Source organism: Melanerpes formicivorus, unplaced genomic scaffold, assembly GCF_026170545.1.
Source record: "Melanerpes formicivorus ecotype bairdi unplaced genomic scaffold, bMelFor1.0.p_v2 SCAF_35, whole genome shotgun sequence".
In the NCBI taxonomy this organism is placed as follows: Eukaryota; Metazoa; Chordata; class Aves; order Piciformes; family Picidae; genus Melanerpes; species Melanerpes formicivorus.
In genome coordinates, this window is record NW_027142387.1 from 1283674 (window position 1) to 1309883 (window position 26210).

General features: G+C 43.8%; 1 protein-coding gene across 1 annotated transcript in view; it reads left to right on the plus strand.

Annotated features, from left to right (window-relative positions):
- Positions 1-26210, plus strand: part of CNTNAP2 (contactin associated protein 2) — a 1101400-nt gene that overhangs the window by 1007615 nt on the left and 67575 nt on the right. The window contains exons 17-20 of the mRNA XM_068156823.1: positions 334-552; positions 3909-4145; positions 11573-11818; positions 14309-14442. Of these exons, the coding sequence (XP_068012924.1) occupies positions 334-552; positions 3909-4145; positions 11573-11818; positions 14309-14442 (836 nt within the window). The remainder of the gene's footprint in view (positions 1-333; positions 553-3908; positions 4146-11572; positions 11819-14308; positions 14443-26210) is intronic.

Consider the following 26210-nt stretch of genomic DNA (forward strand, 5'->3'; position numbering starts at 1 on the left):
GTCTCTGTTTCAGAGTCTGTTGATGATGAACAAGCTGGTGAACAGGTTTTTCCTGAAATTATTAGTGGAAATAAAACTTCATCTTTGAGGACATTATTTATTCTGGTTACATTTTACGAGCCAAACTGCTTTGATTTCCATCACATGCTATAGAAACCTTTCACAGTGGCTTCCTTGGAAGTATTTTAACTCCTGCTCATGTTAGAACAAACTGAACATGCTGATGGTTGACCAGCATATTTTTCTAGTAAATATAATCCTCTCGGTTTAGGCAGTAGAAACAAATTTGTTTACAAAAATGTATGATGTGTTCCCTTTTGCTTGGTCTTTCAGCTGCTACAGAGGTTTCCTTTTCATTTGATGTTGGAAATGGACCTGTGGAAATCACTGTTAGATCTCCCAACCACCTGAATGATGACCAGTGGCACCGGGTCAATGCTGAGAGGAATGTCAAACAGGCCAGCCTGCAGGTAGACCAGTTACCTGTGGAGGTCCGGAAAGCACCAACAGAAGGACACACACGACTGGAATTGTACAGCCAGCTCTATGTTGGTAAGATGCAGAGTGGATAACTGGGCTTTGCTCTCACATGTTGAACACCCTTTACACTATGTCCTGCAGCAGCAGTTAGTTTAATGTGGCAAGTTGCCCTCCTGAAGCACCTGCATGACACCTGAGAGAAAATTATTCTGTGCTGACAGCAGTGGCTGAGAGAACTGGGGTTGTTTAGTCTGGATGAAAGGAGGCTGAGGGAATGCTTCTTCACTTTCTACAACTCCCTGAAAGGAGATTGGAGCAGGGTGGGTGTTCATCTCTTCTCCCAAGTAAGTAGCAATAAGATGAGAGGAAATGGCCTGAAGTTGCACCAGATGAGCTTTATGTTGGCTGTTAAGAAAAAATGTACTGTCAGAGTGATCAGGCATTGCAACAGGCTGTCCAGGAACATGGTGTAGGCACAATCCCTGGAGGTGTTCAAAATATGTGTGGACATGGCACTTCAGGACATGTTTTAGTGGTCATGGTGATGTTGACTTAATTAGATTCAATGTCCTTAGAGGTCTTTTCCAACCTTAATGATTCTATGATTCTAAGGGACATGGTTTAGCAACAGATTTGATAGAGTTAGATAATTGTTGGACTTGGTGATCTTAAAGGTCTTTTCCCACCCAAACAATCCTACAAAGTAGTCATTTTTCTCTTTCCTCACCTGCATCTCCTGGCTGGAGTTGCCTCAAGCAGGCAATAGTGCCAAACTCCTCTTCTGCTGAGCACCTCTTTTGCACACAGACAATTATTCACCAGAGAAATGAAAAATTCTGTGCAGGTCTTGCCAGGTCTGCGTGTGTCTGCAGTGCCTATCCTAGCCTCAGCAGCACTCTGGCCTCTCCAGGTGTGATCATCACCCACCCTTTTGTGCTCATGGCTTTCTCTGTGGTCTTTTCCCTTTAGTCTCATGGGCTGTTTGCCTGTTTGATGTGGGAAAGCACCACACATACTGTTACACAAATTCATTCCTCAGCACCAAATTTGTCCAACTGCTTTCTGGAGCTTCTGATACCTGCTACATTTTGAGCAGGCTACTCTGGCAGCACTCGTGTTCTCTGAGTGCTATCCCCAGGACTGTGAAGTACAGAGATGCCAAGTGCCATTAGCTGGAATAACAAATGCATGAAATGTTGAGCAAAGAAGTACTTCCCAACCTCTCTATGTATCTGTTAACAGGAGAAGAGAGAAAGGAGAAGGGAAAAAAAGACATCATCTCCTTCTCCCCTCTGTGTTACTCAGGGTTCAACATCAGAAATGAATTAAAATAACATGTCCAAGCAAACAGCACAGTGTCACCACAGACTGGGTAAAATGTGTCACCAGATGTGCAGTCATTATTTACAAGCTCAGATTCTCCTTCACTACTGACTCTGGTCCCAGTAAAAGGCATTTTCAAACGAACCTGAAATGTGAAGTTTGTTTGAAAGAGAGAAGCTTAACCTTTTAAAAGAAATACCAAGCCCTTCGCTGAAAACAGGGAGAGCTGGAATTATGTTGCAGTCTGAGTTCTTGGGGAATTGTTACTTATTTTTATTGGTAGGATTGAATTAAGTATGACCCAAGCAATGCTTTGAGACACCCAGTACCTTTACTGCCGAAACCTCAATGTCCACATCTGCACCAGGTTTTCTCTCTTGCTAAATCACATCCATTTGACATATCTCAGTGACTGAGGCACACATCTCAAAGAGCAGATTTAATTTAAATCCTTACTTGAAGCCAGACAGAGAATCAATTTGAGTTGGAGTGTCCCACATGAATACCCTGAATATCAGGGACTGGAGAGTAATACCAAACAAGAATTGTTTTGGTGTCTCCTGTTCTATTTTCTGTACAATTGAGTATCTATTCCTTGGACCAGCAAAAGAGCCTGAGATACGATGATTTCATGTCCTAGGGGCTAGGACAGTCATCAGGAGGGGAAAGAAGGGAATTACATATATTAGGTTTTTTCCCCTTGTTGCACCAAGTATCACAGAATCCCAGCATGGCAGGGATTGGAAGGGAACTCTGGGGACCATCTAGTCAACCCCTGCTGCTAGAACAAGGGCACCCACAGCAGGTTGCCCAGGATCACAATGTCTAGGTGGGTTTGGAATCTCTCCAGAGAAGGAGACTCCACAATCTCTTTGGGCAGCCTGCTCCAGGGCTGCAGCATCCTCAGAGCAAAGAAGTTTTTCCTCATGTTTGGGTGGAACTTTGTGTGTTCTAGTTTGTGCCCATTGCTCCTTCTCCTATTGCCTCTCTAAGTTTAGATAGAATGAAATGACACCAGAATGCTCTCTGCCCTTTGCGCTTGTTAGAGGCTGAGCACTGCCTCCTTTTACTCCAAACCATCCAATTACCAGCAGCTAATTTGAAGCAGCCTTTTCTCTTTGGTTTGTATTTAGTCTTCTTCTCCACTCAGCCTTTGTGCTCTGTGGTGATGAGCACTCAGATCTCCTTAGGGATACTTCATCACCCATGACACTGTAGTAATCAAAGAGATGAGAGGAGGAGGATGGAAATGCTGACAGCCACTCCTTGTTATTTGCTTTCCTATTTTAGGGCTTTTTTCTTTCTAATCCAGCCCTGGATAAGATTTTCCTAACTTAAATCCTGGGGTGGCTTCTCAATCCACATTTACAAATGTAACTCTTCAGTGTTGCAGGCCCAAGGCAGTGATTGTCCCCCTAGGTACTCCCTGAGTATGGGTTCAGAAGGACACTGAGGTACTGGACCAAGTCAAAAGAAGGGCAGCAAAGCTGGTGAAGGGTTGGGAGAACAGGTCTCATGAGGAGCATCTGAGGGAACTGGGTTTGTTCAGTCTAGAGAAAAGGGGGCTGAGGAGAGACCTCATTGCTCTCCATATCTCCCTGACAGGAGGTTGGAGCCATGTAGGGGGCTGGCCTCTTCTCCCAGGAAACAGGTTGAACATTATGAACAATATCTTCCCAAAAGGGGTTGTCAAGACCTGGGACAGGCTTCCCGGAGAAGTGGCAGAGTCCCCATCCCTGGAAGTGTTAAATGATGCAGGGACAATAGGATCATAGAATCATAGAATTATTTGGTTTGGAAAAGACCTCTAAGATCCTTGAGTCCTCTAAAATCTTTGAGTACAACTATCAGCCTAAGACCACCATGGCCATTAAACCATGCCTCAAAGTGCCATGTCCACACATTTCTTGAACACCTTCAGGGACTGTGACTCCACCACCTCCCAGTCACTGAGCTGAGGGGGAAAATTATCATTAGGCCAAGGCCGTTCCTTGCCTTCACAAAGAAGTTACTTATTTCAAGGTGTTATCACAAGCCTAGCAAGATATTTCATGTAAGGCAACAAGAGTAAAATGTGTCTCATGGCTTTACATTCCCTCTTTCAGGTGCTGCAGGAGGCCAGCGAGGCTTCCTGGGATGCATTCGTTCATTAAGGATGAACGGGGTGACATTGGACCTGGAGGAGAGAGCAAAAGTGACCCCTGGAGTGAAGCCTGGCTGCTCTGGCCACTGCACGAGCTACGGGATGTACTGTGCAAACGGCGGGAAATGCGTCGAGAAGTACAACGGCTACTCCTGTGACTGCTCCAAAACTGCCTACGATGGACCGTTCTGCATTAAAGGTAAATGTTGTAGTGCAGGACACAGGCTGTGGGAGAGCTATTTGCCTGAGAAAATACACACAGCAGGAACGATGCTTCAGCTCATAGTAATTAAACAAGTACATTCTGTTTAATAGTTCTCACAGATAAGTTAGATTATACACTCAGGATTTAAAGGTGATGATTGAACGTCATCTCTCTCATTAGTATTAATATATGTTACCTATGCAAGCAAGCTCTCTATATCTCCCTGAAAGGAGCTTGGAGCCAGGTGAGGGTTAGTCTTTTCTCCCTAGTAACAAGTGACAGGATGAGCAGAACTGGCCTGAAATCGTGCCAGGGGAGCTTTAGGTTGGATATTAGGAAAACTGTCTTTCCTGCAAAAGTGGTCAGGCACTGGAGCAGGATGGCTGGGGAGGTCATGGAGTCACCATCCCTGGAGGTGTTCAAGAAACATGTGAACTTGGGGGCATGCTTTAATGGCTGTGGTGGTGTTGATCTTAAAGGTCTTTTTTAACCCAAACCATCCTGTGATTCTATATTTATATATGTATTAATAGACTTCTAACAGACATAGCTACATTATATGAAGTAAAGGCTATAGCCATGTAGAGTCAATCTGAAGACAAATGAGTTATGTATGACACAATGCTCTCAAATGCTGGAACAGGCTCCCCAGGGAGGTGGCTGTATCTCCATCCCTGGAGGTGTTTCAGAGAGGATGAGATGTGGTGCTGAGAGACGTGGTTTAGTACCACATTTTGTAGAATTAAATAATGTTTGGACCTGATGGTCTTAAAGGTCTTTTCCAAATGAAAGTTATTTCTTAACCTGCAACCTGTGATGTTGGGTAAGTCTGAGATAAGCAGAGCTGGGTGACTCTGAGGTGAGTTGTTAACTCCAAGTCAGCTGCCAAGAATAACAGGGTTAGTGCTTTGCACCATGAGCTAGGACTAAGTTTCATTATACTGCTCCTCTGAGTAAATCTTCCAGGCCAGGTAGGTCTGTTGATTTGATAATCAATAGGACCTGACTTTTCAAGTCATCACATTCAAACCAATACAAGATACTACCAGAAAAATGCACTACTCAGCAGGAGTGACAGGTGACACAGTGTAATACTTTTTAATATACCTTCCAATTGATTTTAATTTGTCACAGGACGCTTTTCTTATCCAGAAGCTGTATTCTGATATTCAAGTCACTTCTCTGTGGTAAATTGTTGGGGTTCTTTACAAGCTGAAACTGCTAACAGATGCGAAGAATCAGAAAGAAAAACACATTATTGCTGGACAGGCTGGATCAATGGGCTGAGGTCAGTCATGTGGAGTTTAACAAGGCCAGGCGCTGAGTCCTGCACTTGGGTCACAACAGTCCCATGAGATGTTACAGGATGGCACAGAGTGGCTGCAAATCTGCCCAGCAGAATAGAACCTGAGGGAGCAAGTTGGCAGTGGCTGAACAGGAGTTATGGTGTGTCCTAGAAGGCCAACAGCATCCTACTCTGTATCAGCAATAGTGTTGACCAGCAGGACCTGGGAAGTGATCAACCCCCTGTACTCAATATTGCTGAGGCCACACCTTGAGTAATGGGTTCAGTATTGGGGCCTTCACTGCAAGAACAACACTGAGATGCTGGAGCGAGTCCAGAAAAGGGCAACGAAGCTGGTGAAGGGTCTGGAGACAATCTGGTGAGGAGCAGGTGTGAGAACTATAGTTGTTTAGTCTGCAGAAAAGGAGGCTGAGGGGAGACCTTCTTCCTCTGTGCAGCTCCCTGAAAGGAGGTCACAGTGAGGTGGGTGTTGAAAATGGCCTCAAGTTGGACTAGGGGAGGAAGGTTTAGATTGAAAAATGTCTTCACTGAAAAAGTGGTCAGGAATTGGTACAGGCTGCTGGTGAGGTGATGGAGTCACTGTCTGTAGACGTGTTCAAAAAACATGTAGACATGGCACTTTGGGACATGGTTTAATGGCCATGGTGGTGCTGGGTTGACTGTTGGATTTGATGATCATAGAAATATTTTCCAACCAAAATGATTCTGTGATTCTATAAGGAAATCACTGTATTGTTCATAAACAATAAATGTATCTCACAATCAAAACTGCCCTTGCATCTTGGAGATACTTCAGCTGATGAAACCCATTCTTAGAGAGCTACTGACTGATGACTGACAAAGAGTTGAATGTTCCCAATGTGGCTGATGTGGTAGTGACCTGTAAATTACACTTTCTTGGTTTGGGTTGGTTTTTTTTTGTGGTTTGTTTTGTGGTTTTTCACAAGGACAAACAAAAGGGGGCCAAAATTCTGTTTGACACATATGTTAACTTTATTTTCTGGTTTGTCTTTGGGGCATATTCAGTTGGCTTCACTTCTGTTACAGCTCAGAGAAATTGTTCCCTACAGTGTTTCTGCAGTTCCACAGATTGCTTTATGACCTTTCCCTGTCCTTTGTTTAAGCATCAGTTTTGTTTTTCTTTTTCTCCTCCCACAGCTGTCCCATCAGCATAAAAGCACTGCTGAGAGAACACTTAAAGTTTGTTTGTTTGAAAAAAACAAACTCTTTCCTTCAAATCAACAAAAGGAGTGAAGGTCAAATGCTGAAATGGGTATGGAGAGCATGTGGCAGCACTATGGTGTGGGGCATCCCCCAGGGAGAAAGTGTTCCTCCTTTGAGTACTGAAGTGCTGAGGATCTACAGTAGGAGAAGAAAATGCCTATCGCCAAGAGAATGTGGCCAAGAAAAATTAAATAACTGGTGCTGTGACTCATGTGCTGGAAGGGTGAATTCAAAGCTTCCCACTTTTTGCATCAACAAACACCAAGGAGAGGAGCCCAATGGATACACTTTTTTCTGTCTTTCAAGCAAAGTTCAAATTCACAGTGTGAACTATTGCAGTCTTTATGCCAGTGCCTGGATTGAACTCCTTCATAGAATCATAGAACAGTATTACAGAATGCACTGGCTTGGATGGGACCTCCAAAGGTCATCTATTCCAATCCCCCAGCAGTAAGCAGGGACATCCCAAATTGTATCAGGTTGCTTGAACGTGTCCAGGGATAGGGCTTCCACCACCTCTCTGGGAACCTATTCCAGTATTCCACCACCCCCGTAGTAAAGAACTTCACCTGGTTTTATACTAGTGTGAGGCCTGAAAGCCCTTAAGAGGGTATTGGCATGGTCAGATTTCCTTCTTTCCTGGTTCCCTTCTCTGCCTCAAAGAGAAAAATACACTTTTCACTAGGCTGAGTGGATGACAATAAACAGATCTGGTTCTGCATCACATGGGTGAGGCAGCTCCGCACCCCTCCAAACACAAGACCAACACTCGATCATCTCTAAATTCTCCCCTGGTAGCATCCACTCAATCCCCTTTATTTTGCTAGTGGCAGACAAATTTCATTTCTTTGCTGTAAGTCATGAAGACATGATGGTTCAAGTGCTTTTAGGTAACAAACATCTTAGTTTTCATTATTCAAAATCCCAGGAACTAGAAAATCAAGTCAGCATTCAACAATCATTATCAAAAGCCTGAATATGAGCCAGTATGTGCCTAGATGGCCAAGGCCAACAGCATCTTGGCCTGGATCAGCAACAGTGTGACCAGCAAGAAGCAGGGAAGGCCAGGGAAGGCCACCTTGAGTGCTGGGTTCAGTATTGGGGCCCTCACTACAAGAAAGACATTGAGGTGCTGGAGCAGGTCCAGAGAAGAGCAAAGCTGGCAAAGGGTCTGGAGAACAGGTCTGGTGAGGAGCAGCTGAGGGAACTGGGGTCATTTAATCTGAAGAAGAGGAGGCAGAAGGGAGACCTTCTTACTCTCTACCACTCCCTGAAAGGAGGTTGGAACCAGGTGGGGGGTCAGTCTCTTCTCCCTAGTGACAAGTGACAGGACAAGAGGAATGGCCTCAAGCTGCACCAGAGGAGGTTTAGGTTGGATATTAGAAGAAAATTCTGGTCTGAGAGGGTACTCAGACACTGGAACATGCTGCCAGGAAGGTGATTGAATCTCCATCTCTGGAGGTGTTTAAAAGATGCAGAAATGCTGAGGGACATGGTTTAGCCCCAAATTTGGTAGAGCTGGTTCATTATTGGACTTGATGATCTTTAAGGTCTTTTCCACTGAAATAATTCTGTGATTCTGTTTCTCTCCCACCTCCAAAAACATCCTGCTGTGCACAACATGGTCATGATCTGTTAGCCGCAAGTTATATCAGATATTTTCCTTCAGTTGGGAATGCTAGCTCCCTGGCTAGAAAGTCCAAATGTTCCAGTCAGGTTTTTCTTCCTGTAGATCAAACTTGAGGATCTGGATTTTAGTCTCTATTGAGTAAACATAGAGATACTCACCAAAACAACCAATAATTTTATATATATGTATATATATACTCTGCAGAGGTCTGCTGTCTGCCCTATTAAACACGCAGGGTTGTGCTCCAGTGCTTTGAAAATTGCCTTTCTCTTCAGCTGCAAGAATTCTTTTATTGGAAAGAAACATTCTGGTTTTTTTCTTTTTGAAGCAAAACACATGTTCTCCATACCATTTATCTATCTCAAAGAGATATCAACCTGAGTCTAAGCTGAACTTGTCAGCCTGCTTACTGTACATAATAAACTACAAATAATATGTAAGGACAAATATGTAAGGTAAATAAACCAAGGTGATAAGTTAAAAAATACTAACTCTTGGCTCAGAAAATACAATGTACTTCCAATTTCTTTGTCAGATAACTGTAAGAAGCCTGCTCTGGTGTCATTGCTTCATTGAGTTCAGAAGTTCTGTGAAAGATGAGTAGAATCATAGAATCACTTGGGTTGGAAAAGACCTTTAAGATTCTCAAGTCCAACCTGTGTAAAGGCAAGGGAGAGATTTGAAGTTCTTGTGCCAAACAGCCTTGTGCAATATTTATACATCTGCATGCTACTGAAGTGGTATTATTGGCACCTCACAAGCTGGTAAGGTCTTTGTCCTTACAATAGCTCTGTGATGTGAGAAGATGTTTTTATTATGGTAATGTAAAAAGCAAGCAAGATAATGAGGGGAGCAAGGAACTGCTCACTTTTTGAGTGGATACCTGTGGTACAGGGAGGAATTGAAGCCTGATCTTACATATCAAAGTTGTCATTCTGAGTACTCATCAAGTGAGTATTCAACTCTAAGAATAGCTCTTGCATAGCTACAGGTTTTCCTGTGAGGTTGCCGAAGGAGCACCTCCATAGACTCCCCAGCAGGAAATCATGAAACCTGTCTGTTGTGTATTTGATGTTACATTTTGTTCTTCATCTATTCATTTTTATGTGATGGTGTGGGGGGTTAGCCATTAGGGATATTTCCATTAGAAAGGGAGCTGGCTTTTCATTTAGATGCAGCAGAGAATACACAGTGCAGGTTGCCATTCCCTTGTTCGGAGGTGGCTGCCCTAGACACCAGTTCAAACAGCTGCAGCTACAAAAGATATACAGTAACTTCTTATCAGTGCAGAATGAACTGCATCTGTGCTTTTCCTGACATATTTAGGCTTTCCTTGGCATGTGGAGTAAAAGAAAAAAATGCAGCAATTGCTTGTTGACTTTATAGAGTACAAAGCCACTGAGGATTTGTTTTGTCCATATGCATATCTCAGTACTGAGTATGAAGTAAGCTTTTTTGAACAAATGACATCAGAATTGGAGCATATGTGTGACCAGCAGATGGAGGGAGGTTCTCCTCCCGCTCTACTCAGACCTAATGAGGCCACAGCTGAAGTATTGGGTTTGGTTCTGGGCTCACCAGAGTCCAGTGGAGGCTACAAAGAGGCTGAGGGCACTGGAGCATCTCTGTGAGGAGGACAGACTGAGAGCCCTGGGGCTGTTTAGCCTGGAGAAGAGCAGAATGAGAGGGGATCTTAATGCTGATCAATAGCTGAAGGGCAGGGTGTGGAGGGCTACAAGAGGATGGGGCCAGACTCTTTCCAGTGGTGTCCAGTGACAGGACAAGAGGCAATGGGCACAAACTAGAACACAAGATGTTCCACCTAAACCTAAGTAAAAACTTCTTTCCTGTGAGGGAGCTAGAGCCCTGGACCAGGCTCAGAGAGGTTGTGGAATTTCCTTCTCTGGACATTGTGATCCTGGGCAACCTGCCATGAGTTACCCTGCTTTAACAAGGTGTTTGGACTACAGGATTCTCAGAGGTCTCTTCCAGCCCCCACTACTCTGTGATTCTGTGAGGGACTGCCACAGGAAGCCATTCCAGCAACCCTTACTAGATATAGTAGGTTATATACTAGCAATGATAGGCAACTGTGCTGTGATTCCCATAGAAGATTGTCAGAGTCAACCCTCATTGTAAGAATGTCAGCTTTGAGTTAAGAAATAGGCAGGAGTGCATTATCACAAAAAGCAAAACCAGTGCTTTTTTATTCTGCCAAAAGTAGTTGTATTTTCTGTCAGGGGTGTTGAAACAGGACATTTTATCTCAGATTGGTTTGAAATCTTGGTCTGGGTAGCACCTCCTGGGAGCTACAGTTCAGATGTCTCTTGCATTGTTCCCTGCTGAATCAAGCTCCCTAGTTCATTTTAACTCCCATGAGGACATCCTGGTTATGCAGTTCCCATGAAGGATTGTGGAGAACTTTCTAGTGTGCCAATCCTAATGCAAATCCTTCAGGTGCCAGAACTGCTGTCATTCCTTTGTGAAGTTCTTACAAAGACACTCATATTTGCCGTTCAGAATGGCTGTTTTTTCCTTGCCAGTGTTTGATGACTGTTTCTCTTAAAACTCTTCCTTATATCTCCTTTTAGGAGAAGGTATAAGGAAGAAGTCTTTTATCTGCCACAAGACTTCAATGAGAATAAATCTAAAGTGTGATTCTTCTGGTCTCTGGGATTGCTATGAGATATAAGCATAGACCTCCTGTGGGACCCAAAGGAAATCTTGCTTTGGCTCTGTGAATCCAGGCACACACCTGAATCATGATGGAGATTGTCCTTTTCATTCTCATTAGAAAATTCATAGACTCATAGAATGGGTTGGATTGGAAGAGGAAGATCATCTAGGTTTGACCCCCTTGCCATGGGCAGGGACATCTTTCACTAGACCAGACTGGTGCAACCTGGCCTTGAACATGTCCAGGGAGGGGGCATCCATGACCTCCCTGGGCAACCTGTTTCAGAGTCTCACTGCCTTCACTGTAAAGAATTTCTTTCTAATACCCACTCTAAATCTCCCCTCTTCTAGCTTAAAGCCATTCCTCCTCATCCTATCACTACAAGGCCTCGCAAAACGTCCTTCCCTAGCTTTCTTGTAGGCCCCTTTCAGGTAGGTTTCTGATCTAAAGATTTGCAAAGTACTTAAATATTGCAGCAGCAGAAATATGCACAGATTGGTTGTGATCAGGTCAGTAATAATATATCTCATCCAAAAGGTATAAGATGATATAATTTCTCTTTTTCTTTTTCTCTTATATTGAAGATGTTGGAGCATTTTTTGAAGAGGGAATGTGGCTTCGTTACAACTTCCACTCCCCAGGCACTAGCATGAAGGATTTGGTTAGCCGGACACTTTTGAGTTCTACAGATCCTGAGATCACAGTGCCTGACCTCAACTTGAATAAAGAAGAGCTCAGCTTCAGCTTCAGTACCACCAAGTCCCCTTGTGTCTTACTGTATATCAGCTCCTACACCCCGGATTTCATGGCTGTACTTGTCAAGCCATCTGGTAAGCAATTGGTCTGAACTTTAACCGCTGAAGGCAAAATTGATAGTAACACCAGGCTGAAGCTCTGAACTCATGAGGAAGTCTCTCCACCATTGTCACGTAGCAGTAAAGTACATGAGACCTGAAACTGTATTCTGCTGTGCTAAATTTTGTGTTGATGTAGTTAGATAATGGTTGGACTCAAAGATCTTAAAGGTCTTTTCCAACTGAAACTATTCTATGATTGTATGGTTCTATGTACTGTTTCATGGAGCGGGGTTTCATTAGCCAGCCCTCCTTCTCAAAACAGAATGGAAAGAAAACAACAATGAAAAAACCCTGCTGTAATGCATCCATACCATGAACTGGAGTTATAGAAGGGACAAGCAGGCAACCACATTAAGACACATTAATCACTGACCTCATAGCAATGTCAGCAGTAGTCAGGGGAAAGTGCAACGTACTACTCTTCTGAAGATCTGGAGACTTCTAGATTAACCACTGAGGTGGCTAAAATATGGATGTAGCATAGCTGATAAGCTCCTAAATATTTTAGTGATGGCTGAAGGTTGGGTGTGGAACATTTACTATTACAGTATTAGAAGTGTACATGAACTGAATGTACTTTTATTCTGATGTACTCTAGAACTGCAGCATCTCTCAGGAGGAGAGGCTGAAAGACCAGGAGCTATTTAGCCTGGAGAAGAGCAGGCTGAGAGGGGATGTTCTTGGTGCTGGTCAAAATATAAAGGGTGGGGTGCAAGATGATGGGGCCAAACTCTTTTCAGTGGTGCCCAAAATGGAATACAAGAGGTATCATCCAAAGAGAAGGGGAAACTTCTTTGCTGTGTGAGGGTGCTGGAGCCCCGGAGCAGGCTGTCCAGAGAGGTTGTGGAGTCTCCTTTTCTGGAAAGTTTCCAAATCCGCCTAGACACTGTGATCCTGAGCAACTTGCTGTGGGTGACCCTGCTTTAGCAAGGGGGTTGGACTAGATGATCTCCAGAGGTTTCTTCCAAAGTCTACTGTGATTCTGTGATCCAAATAGTGCCTTGAAAACCTTAAGCAGGATGATTTTGTTAATGTTCTCTTTTATGGGATGAGCTGATATGAATATTCCACATGCTACTCATTCTTTTCCTTTGATAGGGAAACAGGTGCATGAGAGAAATCCCACATCAGACATCTAAACTATAGTTATAAGGATCAAGAGCTGCTGTTTCAGGATGGAATATTTCTGAGTTTGATCAATAATGAGATCTGCAGTTCACTTTTCAAGAACTTTTAATCAAATATGAAATTTGTTACAAAGAGCAGACACTTCACTTCTGTTTAGGAAAGAAAAATCTGTCTGGCAGTATGTCATGGGCATCAATTAACCACTTTTGACTATACTTTTCTAACAATATAACCTGAAGTTTTCATTTCATCATATATTATTAAACCTCCATAAGAGTCCAGACGGTCACCTGTCAACAACCATTAAATGTGAGAGCAAGAAAGTCCCTTGTGTAGATTATGTGTCAGTGTTAATTTGTTGTAATTCTGCCTTGCTTCAGTGCATATCAATGGTTTATTCTTCAGAAAACATCATGCTTTATGTAACTTCCAAGAATTTTACTGCAGCAAGGATAATAATCTCCACAACGGAAGTGCTACTTGTTGTGCTCAGATTTGTACTAATTGTCCATATTTTTCAAGGCATAGCTCCAATTTGTTTAGTTTGCAATATGGAGTGTTTGCAAATATTTCAGTTTGGAGGTGCTGGTCATTGTCACCCTTTTGGGTTATAAATTAGAAGCAGTTTTCTGTAGACGACGGAGATGGGAATCAATACGGCTGACCAATGCGATCGAGTATTGTTCCTACATTGTTCCAGTGTTGCAGGCCGATGGTGCAGGCCTGTGGTGCAGGCCTATGGAGCAGGCCTGTAGTGCGAGTATAGCACAGTAAAGTAAAGAAGAACAGGAGACAGGAAAGGCAGAAGTGTGTAGCAAGGGAGCTGCTACAACTTATATAAACTCGGAGAGCCTTGTTGGCACAGCTCCATTGGTTCCCTATGAGTGACCACACATCGCACTATTACAGATTATTGGTCCAACTACTAATGACACAACGAGGTTGTTGATGCAGGTGCATGTCCTGTTGTCCCAAGATAACTGTCCATGTTTATAGCTACCAGTGTCTTGTTTTAGTTACATGCTGCAGGCACAGCACTGTTCTGCTACACTGCTAGCTGGCTCTGCACTTATGCTGAGCATGGCCTACCATCATGTCAGGCTCTAGGCCTGCACTGCCAGATTGCTCACACTGCTCGTCGCTGGCATTGCCACAGTTTTCATCCCAGTAGTTTTAGGATCTCAAGCACTAGCTCTTCTCTGACCACAGAGACCAGCTCTGAGAGCCATCAAAGTGTAAAATGATAACAGTTGTATATGAAAGTAAAGACAGGGAAAATGGCTGGTGAATAATGATGAAAATACCTGAGGGTTCCTTTCCCATTTCTTTCACTAGGGAATCTGCAAATTCGGTACAGCCTAGGAGGCACCAAAGAGCCATACAACATTGATGTTGACCACAGGAACATGGCTAATGGACAGCCCCACATGGTTAACATCACACGTGACGGACGGGACATCGTGCTGCAGGTGAGCTGATGTCTGTTTGATTCCATAGCTGGTACTGTTGTAGCACCAGGGAAGTCATTGTCTCTCTGTATTCATCACTGCTGAGGCCACACCTTGAGTACTGGGGTCAGTTTTGGGGCCTCACTACAAGAAGGACATTGAGGTGATGGAGCAGGTCCAGAGAAGGGCAATGAAGTTGGTGAAGGGTCTGGAGAACAGCTGGTGAAGAGCAGCTGAAGGAACTTGGGTTGTTCAGACTAGAAAAAAGGAGGCTGAGGAAAGGCCTCATTGTTCTCTAAAACCCCTTGAAAGGAGATCGTAGTGAGGTGGATCTTGGTCTCTTCCTAGTATCAGGTGACAGAATAAATGGAGATGGCCTGAAATTATGCCGAGGGGAGGTTTAGGTTGGATATTATGATAAATTTCTTTCTATAAAAACTTGACAGGCTTTGGAACAGGCTGCCCAGGGAGGTGGTGGAGTCACCATCCCTGGAGGTGTTAAAGAAATGTGTGGATGTGGCACTTTGGGACATCATTTAATAGCCATGGTGGTCTGAGGTTTATGATTGGAATCAATGATCTTAGAGGTCTTTTCCTGCTGAAATGATTCTATGATTTTGTATCTTGGTGTTCTCCACCTCTCAGTGCAATTAGGAAATAAAAAGTACAATAGATGAGGTTGTTCTTTCTGATCAGACTCCAAGGAGTTAACAAAAGCTATTCCCTCCCTCTGTTGCAGCAAGTCATGTTCTGAAATTCTCATTCTAGTGGGATGACAGCTGGGCTAATACAGGTGTCACTGTAGATGCTCGAGGGCATCAGAGCATCTGGGCTGATAGATAACATGGGACTCAGAATAAACCTGCAGCATTCTGGTGCAGCAGCTGGAAGCCAGGAGGGATACCCTACAGCATCTTAAAATGGCGTCAGAGCCTGGTGCACAGACAGCTAAATATCGAGCTGTAAGTCCTGAGTCTGCAAATGAGAAGGTCTTTAAACTTGTCCTGCAGTCCAGGGAAATCATAAGTGCTGCTCTGCAAAGATGAGCAGGTGCTTAAGTGTTTGTGTGACAGGAGTCTGAAATGAAGTTTTATTGAAGACACATCACCCTGGCTTATTCAGTCCTCGTTATAGCACAGGCAGGAACTTCATCTCTCCATATCTGAGTTTACAAACCTTTGAGATAGTATAATACTATTTAAATAACTGAGGGTAGCACTGCAGGAAGCAATCACTGTTTCCAGGCAATTTTCTCTGTGTGGTCGATACAGCACTGTTTTCTTTCCCTGGTTGTCACATCTGCAAACAGGGAGATTGCAGCAGGGGTTGGGAACAGTTTTGTTGGCAAGAGAGTCAGGTAGGTGGCATAGATGAATCTGGATTTGAGAGTTCATAAGAATGAAGCCAAGCCCAATCACAAATGAAACAAATAGAAGTCTCCTTGGGAACCAAGCCAAGAGGTGAAGGATAGTGCCTCTCACAGCATTACCTATGTAAAGACTAAATAGATCCCTAACAGTTATTGCTTCAAGGCATCAAAAGGAAATGTTTTCAGGACATTACAATGCCATTTGAATGAGGCTGTCAATATTCAGAATAACACTGGATGCACTGAAGCAGAGTTGTCATAAAATTATTTGCAAAATGCCAGATAATCTAAAAAGCATGGAGGTGATACATCCAAGCATGTTTCAGGCTTTCAGGAGGGGTCTATATTGATATGTGCATCTTTCTTGCATGCTGTTGCACTTGATTTCTCCTATTGCTAAATGGAAGCTAAAGAAGCCCTACTGTTAGGTTCCCTTCTGCTCTTAAATGCTTCTGCTTTGAGGAGGCATGGCATGTTTTCTATGGAGTCATATCTGGCTGATTTAGGCAGCTGTGAAACTACATACAAGATTTTCTGAAGAGATCAGATGGGACCCTTTTGTGCAGGTGAAAGATACGTGCATAGTTGAAAGATACATGCATAGTCAAGGATTGCACCTTGGCATCAACTCACCCATGTCTGGAGCCCAATGTTGCCTTTTCCCCTAGTGTTCTGTGAGACCACTACCTGGCTAGGGCTTATGGGAGCCACAAACATTTTGGTTAGTGTTGCTCTGTTGTGATAAAAATTTCTTAATGTAGTCAGTGTGCATTAAAACCAGCAGATTTATGCAATTGGAAAGCAGATGCATTAGAGACTTACTCAATGACACCATATGTCTGATGCACATGCCAGAATAGGGAAAGGAGAGACCCATAGCAAATCCAGAAATCCTACCTCTACTGTATCATGAAACAGAAGATTTCTATCAAATGTTGGTTATTCTCCATAAGGAAGTTGAGTTTATAACTTAGAAACATAGAATGGTTTGGGTTGGAAGGGACCTCCAAAGGTCATCTTGTCCAATCCCCCGCAGTGAACAGGGACATCCTCCAGAAGATCAGGCTGCTCAGAAACTTGTTGAGCCTGACCTTGAAGATCTCCAGGAAAGGGCCCTCAACTACCTCCCTGGGCAACCTGTTCCAGGGTTCCACCACTCTTATGGTAAAGAACTTGTTCCTAACATCCAATCTATATCTACTCTTCACTAATTTCAAACCACTGACCCTTGCCCTGTTACTGCAGGCCTTTGTAAACAGTCGCTCTCCAGCCTTCTTGTAGGTCCCCTTCAGAAACTGGAACGTTGCAATTAGGTCTCCCCAGAGTTTATCTGGGTGCATCCTCTAAATGAGAAAACTGATATGAGGGTGGTGGAGCCCTGGAGCAGGCTGCCCTGAGACTCCACCTCTGGAGTCATTCAAAACTAGAATGGAATGGAATGGAATGGAATGGAATGGAATGGAATGGAATGGAATGGAATAGAATAGAATAGAATAGAATAGAATAGAATAGAATAGAATAGAATAGAATAGAATAGAATAGAATAGAATAGAATAGAATAGAATAGAATAGACCAGGTTGGAAGAGACCTTCAAGATCATTGTGTCCAGCCCATCAACCAACACCACCTAATCGACTAAACCATGCAACCAAGCACCCTATCAAGTCTCCTCCTGAACACCTCCAATGATGGTGACTCCACCACCTCCCCAGGCACCCCATTCCCATGGGCAATCACTCTCTCTGTGTAAAACTTCCTCCTAACCTCCAGCCTAAACCTCCCCTAGAGCAGCCTGAGACTGTGTCCTCTTGTTCTGGTGCTGGCTGCCTGGGAGAAGAGACCAACCTCTGCCTGTCTACAACCTCCCTTCAGGTAGTTGTAGAGAGCAATAAGGTCACCCCTGAGTCACCTCCTCTCCAGGCTAAGCAGCCCCAGCTCCCTCAGTCTCTCCTCATAGGGCTTGTGTTCCAAACCCCTCACCAACTTTGTTGCCCTTCTCTGGACACACTCCAGCAAGTCAACATCCTTCTAAACTTAGGAGCCCAGAACTGGACACAGGACTCAAGGTGTGGTCTAACCAGTGCAGTGTACAGGGGCAGAATGACCTCCCTGCTCCTGCTGGCCACACTGTTCCTGATGCAGGCCAGGATGCCATTGGCCCTCTTGGCTGCCTGGGCACACTGCAGGCTCATGTTCAGCCTGCCATCGACCAGACCAGTACCCCCAGGTCCCTCTCTGCCTGGCTGCTCTCCAGCCACTCTGACCCCAGCCTGTAGCACTGCATGGGGTTGTTGTGGCCGATGTGCAGAACCCAGCACTTGGATGTGTTAAATCTCATGCCATTGGACTCTGCCCGTCTGTCCAGCCTGTCGAGGTCCCTCTGCACCTGCCTGGGTGCCATCCTGTGCCACCTATTCTAGGCGAACCTGCTCTAGCAGGGAGGCTGTATCAGACGATCTCCAACCCCCACCATTCTGTGACTCTGTGATATGAACAGAAATGGATCTAAGTAGGGTTTTCACTTGAAAAGGAGTCCTGTTTTCAAATATAAACTCTTTATGGTGCCTGACAATATAAGTACATTTTTTCTCAGTATCCAGAGGACAAATCATAAAGTATGAGTTTGTTCTTGCAGATCTGAGCAATAAACATTTGAGCAGACTTCTTTCCTGCTAAATCCTTCTCCAACCTGATGAGCATCTGGCTTCCTTGCTTTTAAAGAAGACAGCTTGCTTGCCAGGTGCTGTTGCTCCCACTTCCCCATCTCTACATGGCATAAAAGTGTCACTAGAAGGATTTATTTCTCATCAGAGCTTCAGTTCAAGAGCACTCAGTTAGTATTTTTGAGATCTTAACAGCAAGTTCATACTTGAGTACCTGTCTTTCTAACTTGCTGTAATAGCTCTGTAGTGCCAGAGAGATGGAAAAAATCTGCACCAAGGCAATAAATTGGGACCATATGAACTATGCAGACCTGAGCTCTATCAGGGGCTTCACTTATATATAAATACCGTGAAAGACTCATTACTGAATTTCATGAGAGCTCACCCAAAGCTGGCAGCCAGGAGACCACTGATTACTTTCAGAAAATCACAGGTACTGTCCAGTTTGTCAGAATTTCAGCTTTGAAATCACAGAATAATAGAACCATTAAGTGGAAAAAGACCTTCAGGACCATCAATTCAGTGTTAACACTACCAAGTCCACCATTAAACCTTGTCTCTCATCACCACTTCTACAAGCTTTTTGAACACTTCCAGGGACAGTGACTCCACCAGCTCCCTGGGCAGTGTGTTAGAATGCTTGACCACCTATGCAGCAAAAAAATTTTTCCTAATATCAAACCTAAACCTCCCATGGTGCAATTTGAGGACATTTTCTTTCATCCTGCAACTTGTTACTAGGGAGAAGAAACTAATATCCACCTTGCTTCATCCTCTGTTGAGGGAGTTGTAGAGAGCAAGAAGGTCTCTTCTCAGCCTCCTTTTCTCCAGAATAAACAACCCCAGTTCCCTCAGCCACTCCATACCACACCTGTTTTCCAGACCCTTCACCAGTTTTGTTGCCCTTTTCTGGACATGCTCCAGTATCTCAATGAATTTCTTGGGGCAAGGGTCCCAAAAATTATCTGAGTCCTTAAGGTGTGGCCTCACCAGCACTGAGTACAGGGGGACAATGGCTTCACTGGTCCTGCTGGTCACACTGTTGTTGATCCAGGTCAGGATGCTGCTGGCCTTCAATTAGGCACACCCTAATTGTGTGCCTTCTTCAGCCAGCTGTTAAGCAACACCCCCAAGTCCTCTTCTGCCGGGCAACTTTCCAGCCACTATGCCCCCAGCCTGGAGCATTCATGGGGTTGTTGTGACCTAAGTGCAGAATTCAGAACTTGGCCCTGTTGAATCTCATACAACTAGCCTCAGCCCATCTATTCAACCTGCATTCAGTCCCTCTGCATTCAGTGACTGAAGACAAATCAATAACTAGTCCCACATTAAGTGACAAAGTCCATTTAAGACATTTTTCAAGGATAAAATTAAGATACACAGTTGATTTAGGTGTCAGGAAAACCAAATAACATCAATTCAGGGACAAAGATCTGGTTATTTATCTGGATTTTTTTCCTTGTGCTTGGACAAAATTAACACTCGCTAATAAGAATTCCTCTTACCTCTAGTAAAACACCAGATCCTGGTAAAACACAAGAACCTGGTAAAACACCAGAACCTGGTAAAACACCAGATCCTGGTAAAACACCAGAACCTGGTAAAACACCAGAACCTGGTAACCATGGCACACCTCCACGGATACATTAGTTCACCTGTGGCAAGAGTAAGCTCTGCCTGACAGATGGGGAAGGCATTATCCCAGTTAATGACATTTCAAGAGCTGAGCTTTAGGTCATGGAGGGCAAGATTCACTTTGTTTGACTTCATTAAAAGGTTTCATGCTCCAGCAGGGTATTTTCCATTTCATAAAAACCAGCTTGCTCTTCAGCAAGTGTTCATGGGTGATTAACATTATTCACACATCAGTAAAATCTTCTTTTAGGAGAGCCAAGGACACAAACTCCCCAACAGAGGTTCTGACCCAAAGCCCATTGAGGCTGATGAAAAGCCTTCCATTGACTCCAGCAGGCTTTAAATCATGCCCTAAAGAACTGCACCATCCTTAGTACTGCATCCTTAGTGCAAGATTCATCTCTCCTGCTTCTGTGCATGTCTCAGACTAAAATAACAGGGGTATCTGGATGAGAAGGAGCTCTGTTGTGTTGAACAAAGCTCTATCAGTATGTTACAAAAAAAACCAGCAAACCAAAACCAGCAACGAAGTCATATGATAGGCTTTAATTTTCAGTGGCATAAAGATGATAGCCAACAGACTTGGGCTGGGCCTTTCGGCTTCCATACTAAGATATTCTTGTACACTTTCACCACATCTCCAGTTTTTCATAGCAGCTTTAAAGCCATTTCTAGGAATAGGCTAGGGAGTTGGGCAGATTTGAACTTCATGAAGATCAGCAAGGGCAAGCACAGAGTTTTGCACCTAGGGAGGAATTATCCCCTGAACCACTGGAGGGAGAAAGTAGCTCCAGAGAGAGGGACCTGGGAGTGCTGATGGACAAGAAGTTCACCATGCGTCAGCAGTCTTCTTTTATGACTAAGGTGGTTCTCCTGGCGTGGACTAAGAGTGTGACTGTCATTCAAGGGAGATTCTCCTCCCTCTCTACCCCAGTGAGGCCACATCTAGACTAATGTGTCCAGTTCTAGGCTCCCCACTTCAAGTGAAACACAGCACTGCTGGAGAGACTCCAGAGGAGGCTACAAAGGTGCTGAGGCACCAGGAGCATCTCTTTTGAGGAGAGGCTGAGTCATATGCTGTTTAGCATGGAGAAGAGCAGTCTGAGATGGAATCTTCTCAATGCTGCTAAATAGCTAAAGGGCTGGTGCCAAGAGGGTAGGGACAGACTCTTCTCAGTGGTACCCAGTGATAGGGGGCACAAAGTGGAACCCAGGAGGTTCTGTTTAAACATGAGGAAAAAACTCTGTGGTGTGGGGGTGCTGGAGCCCTGTGGCAGGCTTCCCAGACAGGTTGTGGTGTGGAATCTCTCTAGAGAGATCCCAAACCCACCTGGCCATTGTGATCCCTGGCGATGTTATGTTCAGGTGGACTCTCCTGTATTCCAGTTTATGCCCATTGCCCCGTGTCCTGTTACTGGGCACCACTGAAAAGAGTCTGGCCCCATCCTCTTGCTTCCCACCCTTTAGCTATTGATCAGCATTCAGAGGTTCCCCTCTCAGGCTGCTCTTTCCCAAGCTAAACAGTTCCAAGTCTCTCAGTCTCTCCATCTCACAGAATGTTCCAGGCCCCTCAGCATCTTTGCAGCCTCAGATGGACTCTCTCCAGTAGTTCCTTGTCTCTTTTGAATTGGGGAGCCCAGAGCTCTGGGTAAGGCCACAGTACTCCAGCTGTGGCCTCACCAGGATGTAGTAGAGATAGAGGAGACCCTCCCTCCATCTGATGCCTCTTGAAATGACAAAAAGTTTCCCATATCCTTTGTCCATGTCTTCCAGTGGCTAAGTGCCATTCCTGTAAATCATTTGCATCTCATTTACAGTTCAAATTCTGCAAACTTCAGCATTTATCTTTGACATCTTTGTGTCTAGATGAAAGACACTTAAGTGTCAGGTGCCATTCCTCTCTGCTTTCTTACAGATGCTGTTTAAACCATCTTTTCATCTTGTCTGTAAGAAGCTGAATGAATTGAACTAATTTAATTAACTGTCAGAAGTCCATTGTGAAGGGGGCCTGCAAAAAAAGCTGGGAAGGGACTTTTTACAAGGGCTTGTAGTGATAGGATGAGGAGGAATGGTTTTAACTAGTTCAAGGTAGATTTAGATTGGATATTAGAAGGAAGCCCTTTACTATGAGGGTGGTGAGACATCGGAGCAGGTTGCCTAGGGAAGTGGTGGAGGCCCCATCCCTGGAGAAAGTCAAGGTCAGGCTTGATGGTGCTCTGAGTAACCTGATCTACTTGCTTAGTGGAGGGGGTTTGAACTAGACAACCTTTAGAGGTCTCTTCCAAACCAGTGCATTCTATGATTCTCTCCAGAACTTTAACTACAGGTAAACATGCAAGCCATAGTTGATAGCATTGTGACTGTAACCCTCTGCTTTTTGTGTGTGTGCCAATAGGGCAATTCTGTTGCAAGTATATTTATTGCATTTCCAAGCAAGTTTTGCTTTAAAAAAATATATCATTTTTGTTATTGTTATTATTATTATTACTAGTGTAGACCTTCCTGCTGAAATGAATTATTCAAATTCTTTGGAGATCCATCACCACATATTGCCATGCTGCAATGGCAATTGCTCAGAATTCTGGTGCAGAAGAAAGGCAAACTCAGACCGTTTTCTAGAGCAGAACCATATGTTACACCTGCATGTTTAATGCAGTCGCACTCAGCTCACTCATAGCTGCTGAGCTCTTTCCTCAATCAGAAGTCACAAGCTAATGGGGTCTGCTCAGATTTGAAAGCACAGGGTTTCCACAAAAAGCTGACAAACCTCCTGTTTGAGAGGAGAGAGTTTGAAAATAAAGTTTACACTGAGAGTGTCTCATTCCTATAACCTTAAACTCCATCCATTTTCCAAACACAAAGAAATACAGACCCTGATCTTTGCATACATCAAATTCCCTCCAAGCATAATGATGTTAAGGGTGTTGCAGAAGGCTGGCTGTTCAATTCACAAGAGTCTGCAAACAACAGCAAGGAGCAGCAGACCAGAATTTAAATCATGTGCTTTGGAATCAGAAATGCATTAATAATTCACCAATTAATAATTTTCCTTCCTGTACTTAACTTTTCTTTCTTGTGCTCACAAGATAACTGTGAGCTCCCAGATAAGTTTGTCCTTCACTGAATTTGCTAAGCTGCTTTATTTTACAGTTTGACTTACACAGGTAAAGGTAGCAATTATGGGTAGGCAGAAAGCTCATAAATGAGCCATTTCTACTTCCCTTTGGTGCATGCTGGAGCTGATCAGTGTTATCTGCCTCATCATGAATACTGTGACTAGCTCTGGGCTCCCCCGTTCAAGAAGGACAAGGAAGTACTGGAGAAAGTCCAGCAGAAAGCCTTATGAGGAGAGGCTGGGAGCCCTGGGGCTGTTTAGCCTGGAGAAGAGCAGATTGAGGGGGAATCTTCTCAGTGCTGCTGAATAGCTAAAGGGCAAGTCTCAGGAAGATGGGGCCAGACTCTTTTTAGGACAAGGGGCAACAGGCATAAGCTAGAACACAGGAGGTTCCATGCAAACATAAGGAAAAAAATCTCCATTTTGGGGTTGCTGGAGACCTGGACCAGGCTACCCAGAGAAGTTGTAGAGTACCTATCTCTGGAGGCATTCAAAACCCACCTGGTAAGTCATCACATCCCCACTGAATCCCAGCTAGCTGAGAGTCAGACAAAATGTTTTCATAAACAAGAGCTTCTTTCACCAGTAAATGAGCTTCTTTCATCAGTAAATGAGAGGATGGAATGTCCCTACACTGAAGATCAGAACATGGAGTCATAGTTTTCTCTTACTAGCAGTAAGACCATGGGGAAAACATGGTCCATAGAGACCCATCTTGGGGTAGCAGCTCACCCACTAGTTTCTTGGTCATAAAACCTGAGCCTGCCACCTTCCCCATAGCTGCTGCAGTGGGATACAGCCAGATGCTGAAGTACATATCTTTAAAATAGTGTTAGTCTCTGCATCAGCTGAGAAAGTGTCAAACCTTAAGTCCTTTTGGAAGACTGTTCATAAAGGCACTAAGATTGGAAAAGACCTCCAAGATCACGGAGTCCAACTATTAACCCTACACTGCCAAGTTCATCTTTCTGTGCAAAACCACTTTGCAGGAGGACTCCTTCACATATTCTTCCTTCTTCTGCCATCTCTTCAGCAGAGCCTGTACTGCTGGACTCAGGGGAGTTTTTCAGTTGGCTTGGCCCAAATTTTGGCCATGTCTAGACCACCTACCATGATACCATAGAATCATAGAATGGTTTGGGCTGGAAGGAATCTTAAAAATCATCCAGTTCCAACCCCCTCCACCATGGACAGGGACACCTTCCACTAGACCATGTTGCTCAAAGCCCTGTCCAGCCTGGCCTTGAACTTGGTCTATGACTCAGAAATGAAATGTCTGAGCAAAGGTCTGAAGAACTTAGCACCGGCCATAGGCCCTCCTATTGCCTTCTTCTAGAATGTATTTCCAGTATTGAGTGTGTGTTTTCCTTGGTCTATATGATTGCTGCTCTGGCATAATTTTTTATTGGAATTAAAGAAACATAGAAAGAACAAAAGACTCATTAAGTGTTTTCAGAATCTAAGATTAAGCCTTAAAAAGTCAAAACTTAACATGAAATAGGTGCTTTCCATTATGTGGCAGCACACATTGGACAAATCAATGTCCTGTGAAAGTCATCTTTAGGTACCTGAAGTAGATCTCTTTAATTTTAATAACTTGGCATTATATGACCTGCTATTGCTTCTGTTAACATTTGTTGTAATTCATGTAGCAAAGTGAGCAATAAAAAGTCAACAGATATGTGGAAGAAGCATGAGAGAATTGCTTCAGCTGAAGGCAGCCAAACTAGATAGTGTCCTTTTCTTTATCAGTACTTCTGTTACATTTGAGTTATGGATCTACATTTCCATTTAACTTTTATCCTGATTTTTCTATATGTGTTTTTTTCTCACAATGAGACAAATTATCCATGATATTCTTTATCAGGGCAACAGTAGCCCCAGAAATATGTACAAGCTTATTGCACATCAGGGATTCAGATTTCATAGACAAAACCCCAAAAAAAGTTTCTATATTGTTTTTTCCTGCCATATATCTATGTTTGTTCTGTGTCTGTATCCCACACTGAGTCATAGAATCATTAAGGTTGGAAAAGACCTCTAAGATCATCAAGTCCAACAATCCAGAGGCCAGCGCTACTATGGCCTCTAAAACACATTCCAAAGTGCCATATCTACACATTTTTTACTGCCTCCCTGGGCAGCCTGTTCCAATGCCTGACCACTCTTTCAATGAAGACATTTTGCCTAATATCAAATCTAAACCTCCCCTGGCTCAATTTCAGGCCATTTCCTCTTGTTCCATCAACTGATAGGAGGGAGAAGAAGCCAACCACCAGTTGGCTCCAACCTCCTTTGAGGGAGCTATAGAGAAGGTCTCCCTCCAGCCTCCTTTTCTCCAGACTAAACACACCCAGTTTCCTCAGCTGCTCCTCACCAGACCTTGCTCTCCAGACCATTCACCAGCTTTGCTGCCCTTCTCTGGACACGCTCCAGTACCTCCATGCCCTTCTTGTAGTGAGTGTATTGACCACTTGGCATACGGGCACATATCTCCCATTTATATCTCTACCCAAATAAAGGAAAACATTTTGTCATAAAATATTGCAGCTTACAAGTGTTAACAAAACAAAAATGGAAAAGGCAAAATCACTGCATTAAAACAGATTTGGGGTGCTTCCTAAAAGAATATTAACTATACCTCTATAGAAATTTCATCTGAAGAGCTCAAAGCACACCACAAAGCTTGAATTCATCTGCTGTAATGCTGGTGATTTATGTGATCTGTGTTCCAGATGAGCAGTGAGGCTGCAGGAATGATGACTGTCTAATCCAGGAAAAAATTCAGTGTTTATGGTCCTGCCTTTTTGATTGAATCCACTGTTCATTTACAGCCTCTGCCTTGTCCCTGCTCTGGCACTGCTCTGAGCCGCAGTAACCTGGTCAAAGACCTAACCTGACAGAATAAAATTAAAACCAAAAATCAGTGAAGCACTAGTGCCACACCAAGGAATGAACTGAATTGCAGCAAGAGCAGCTGTGATCATAGAATTACACAATCTGTTC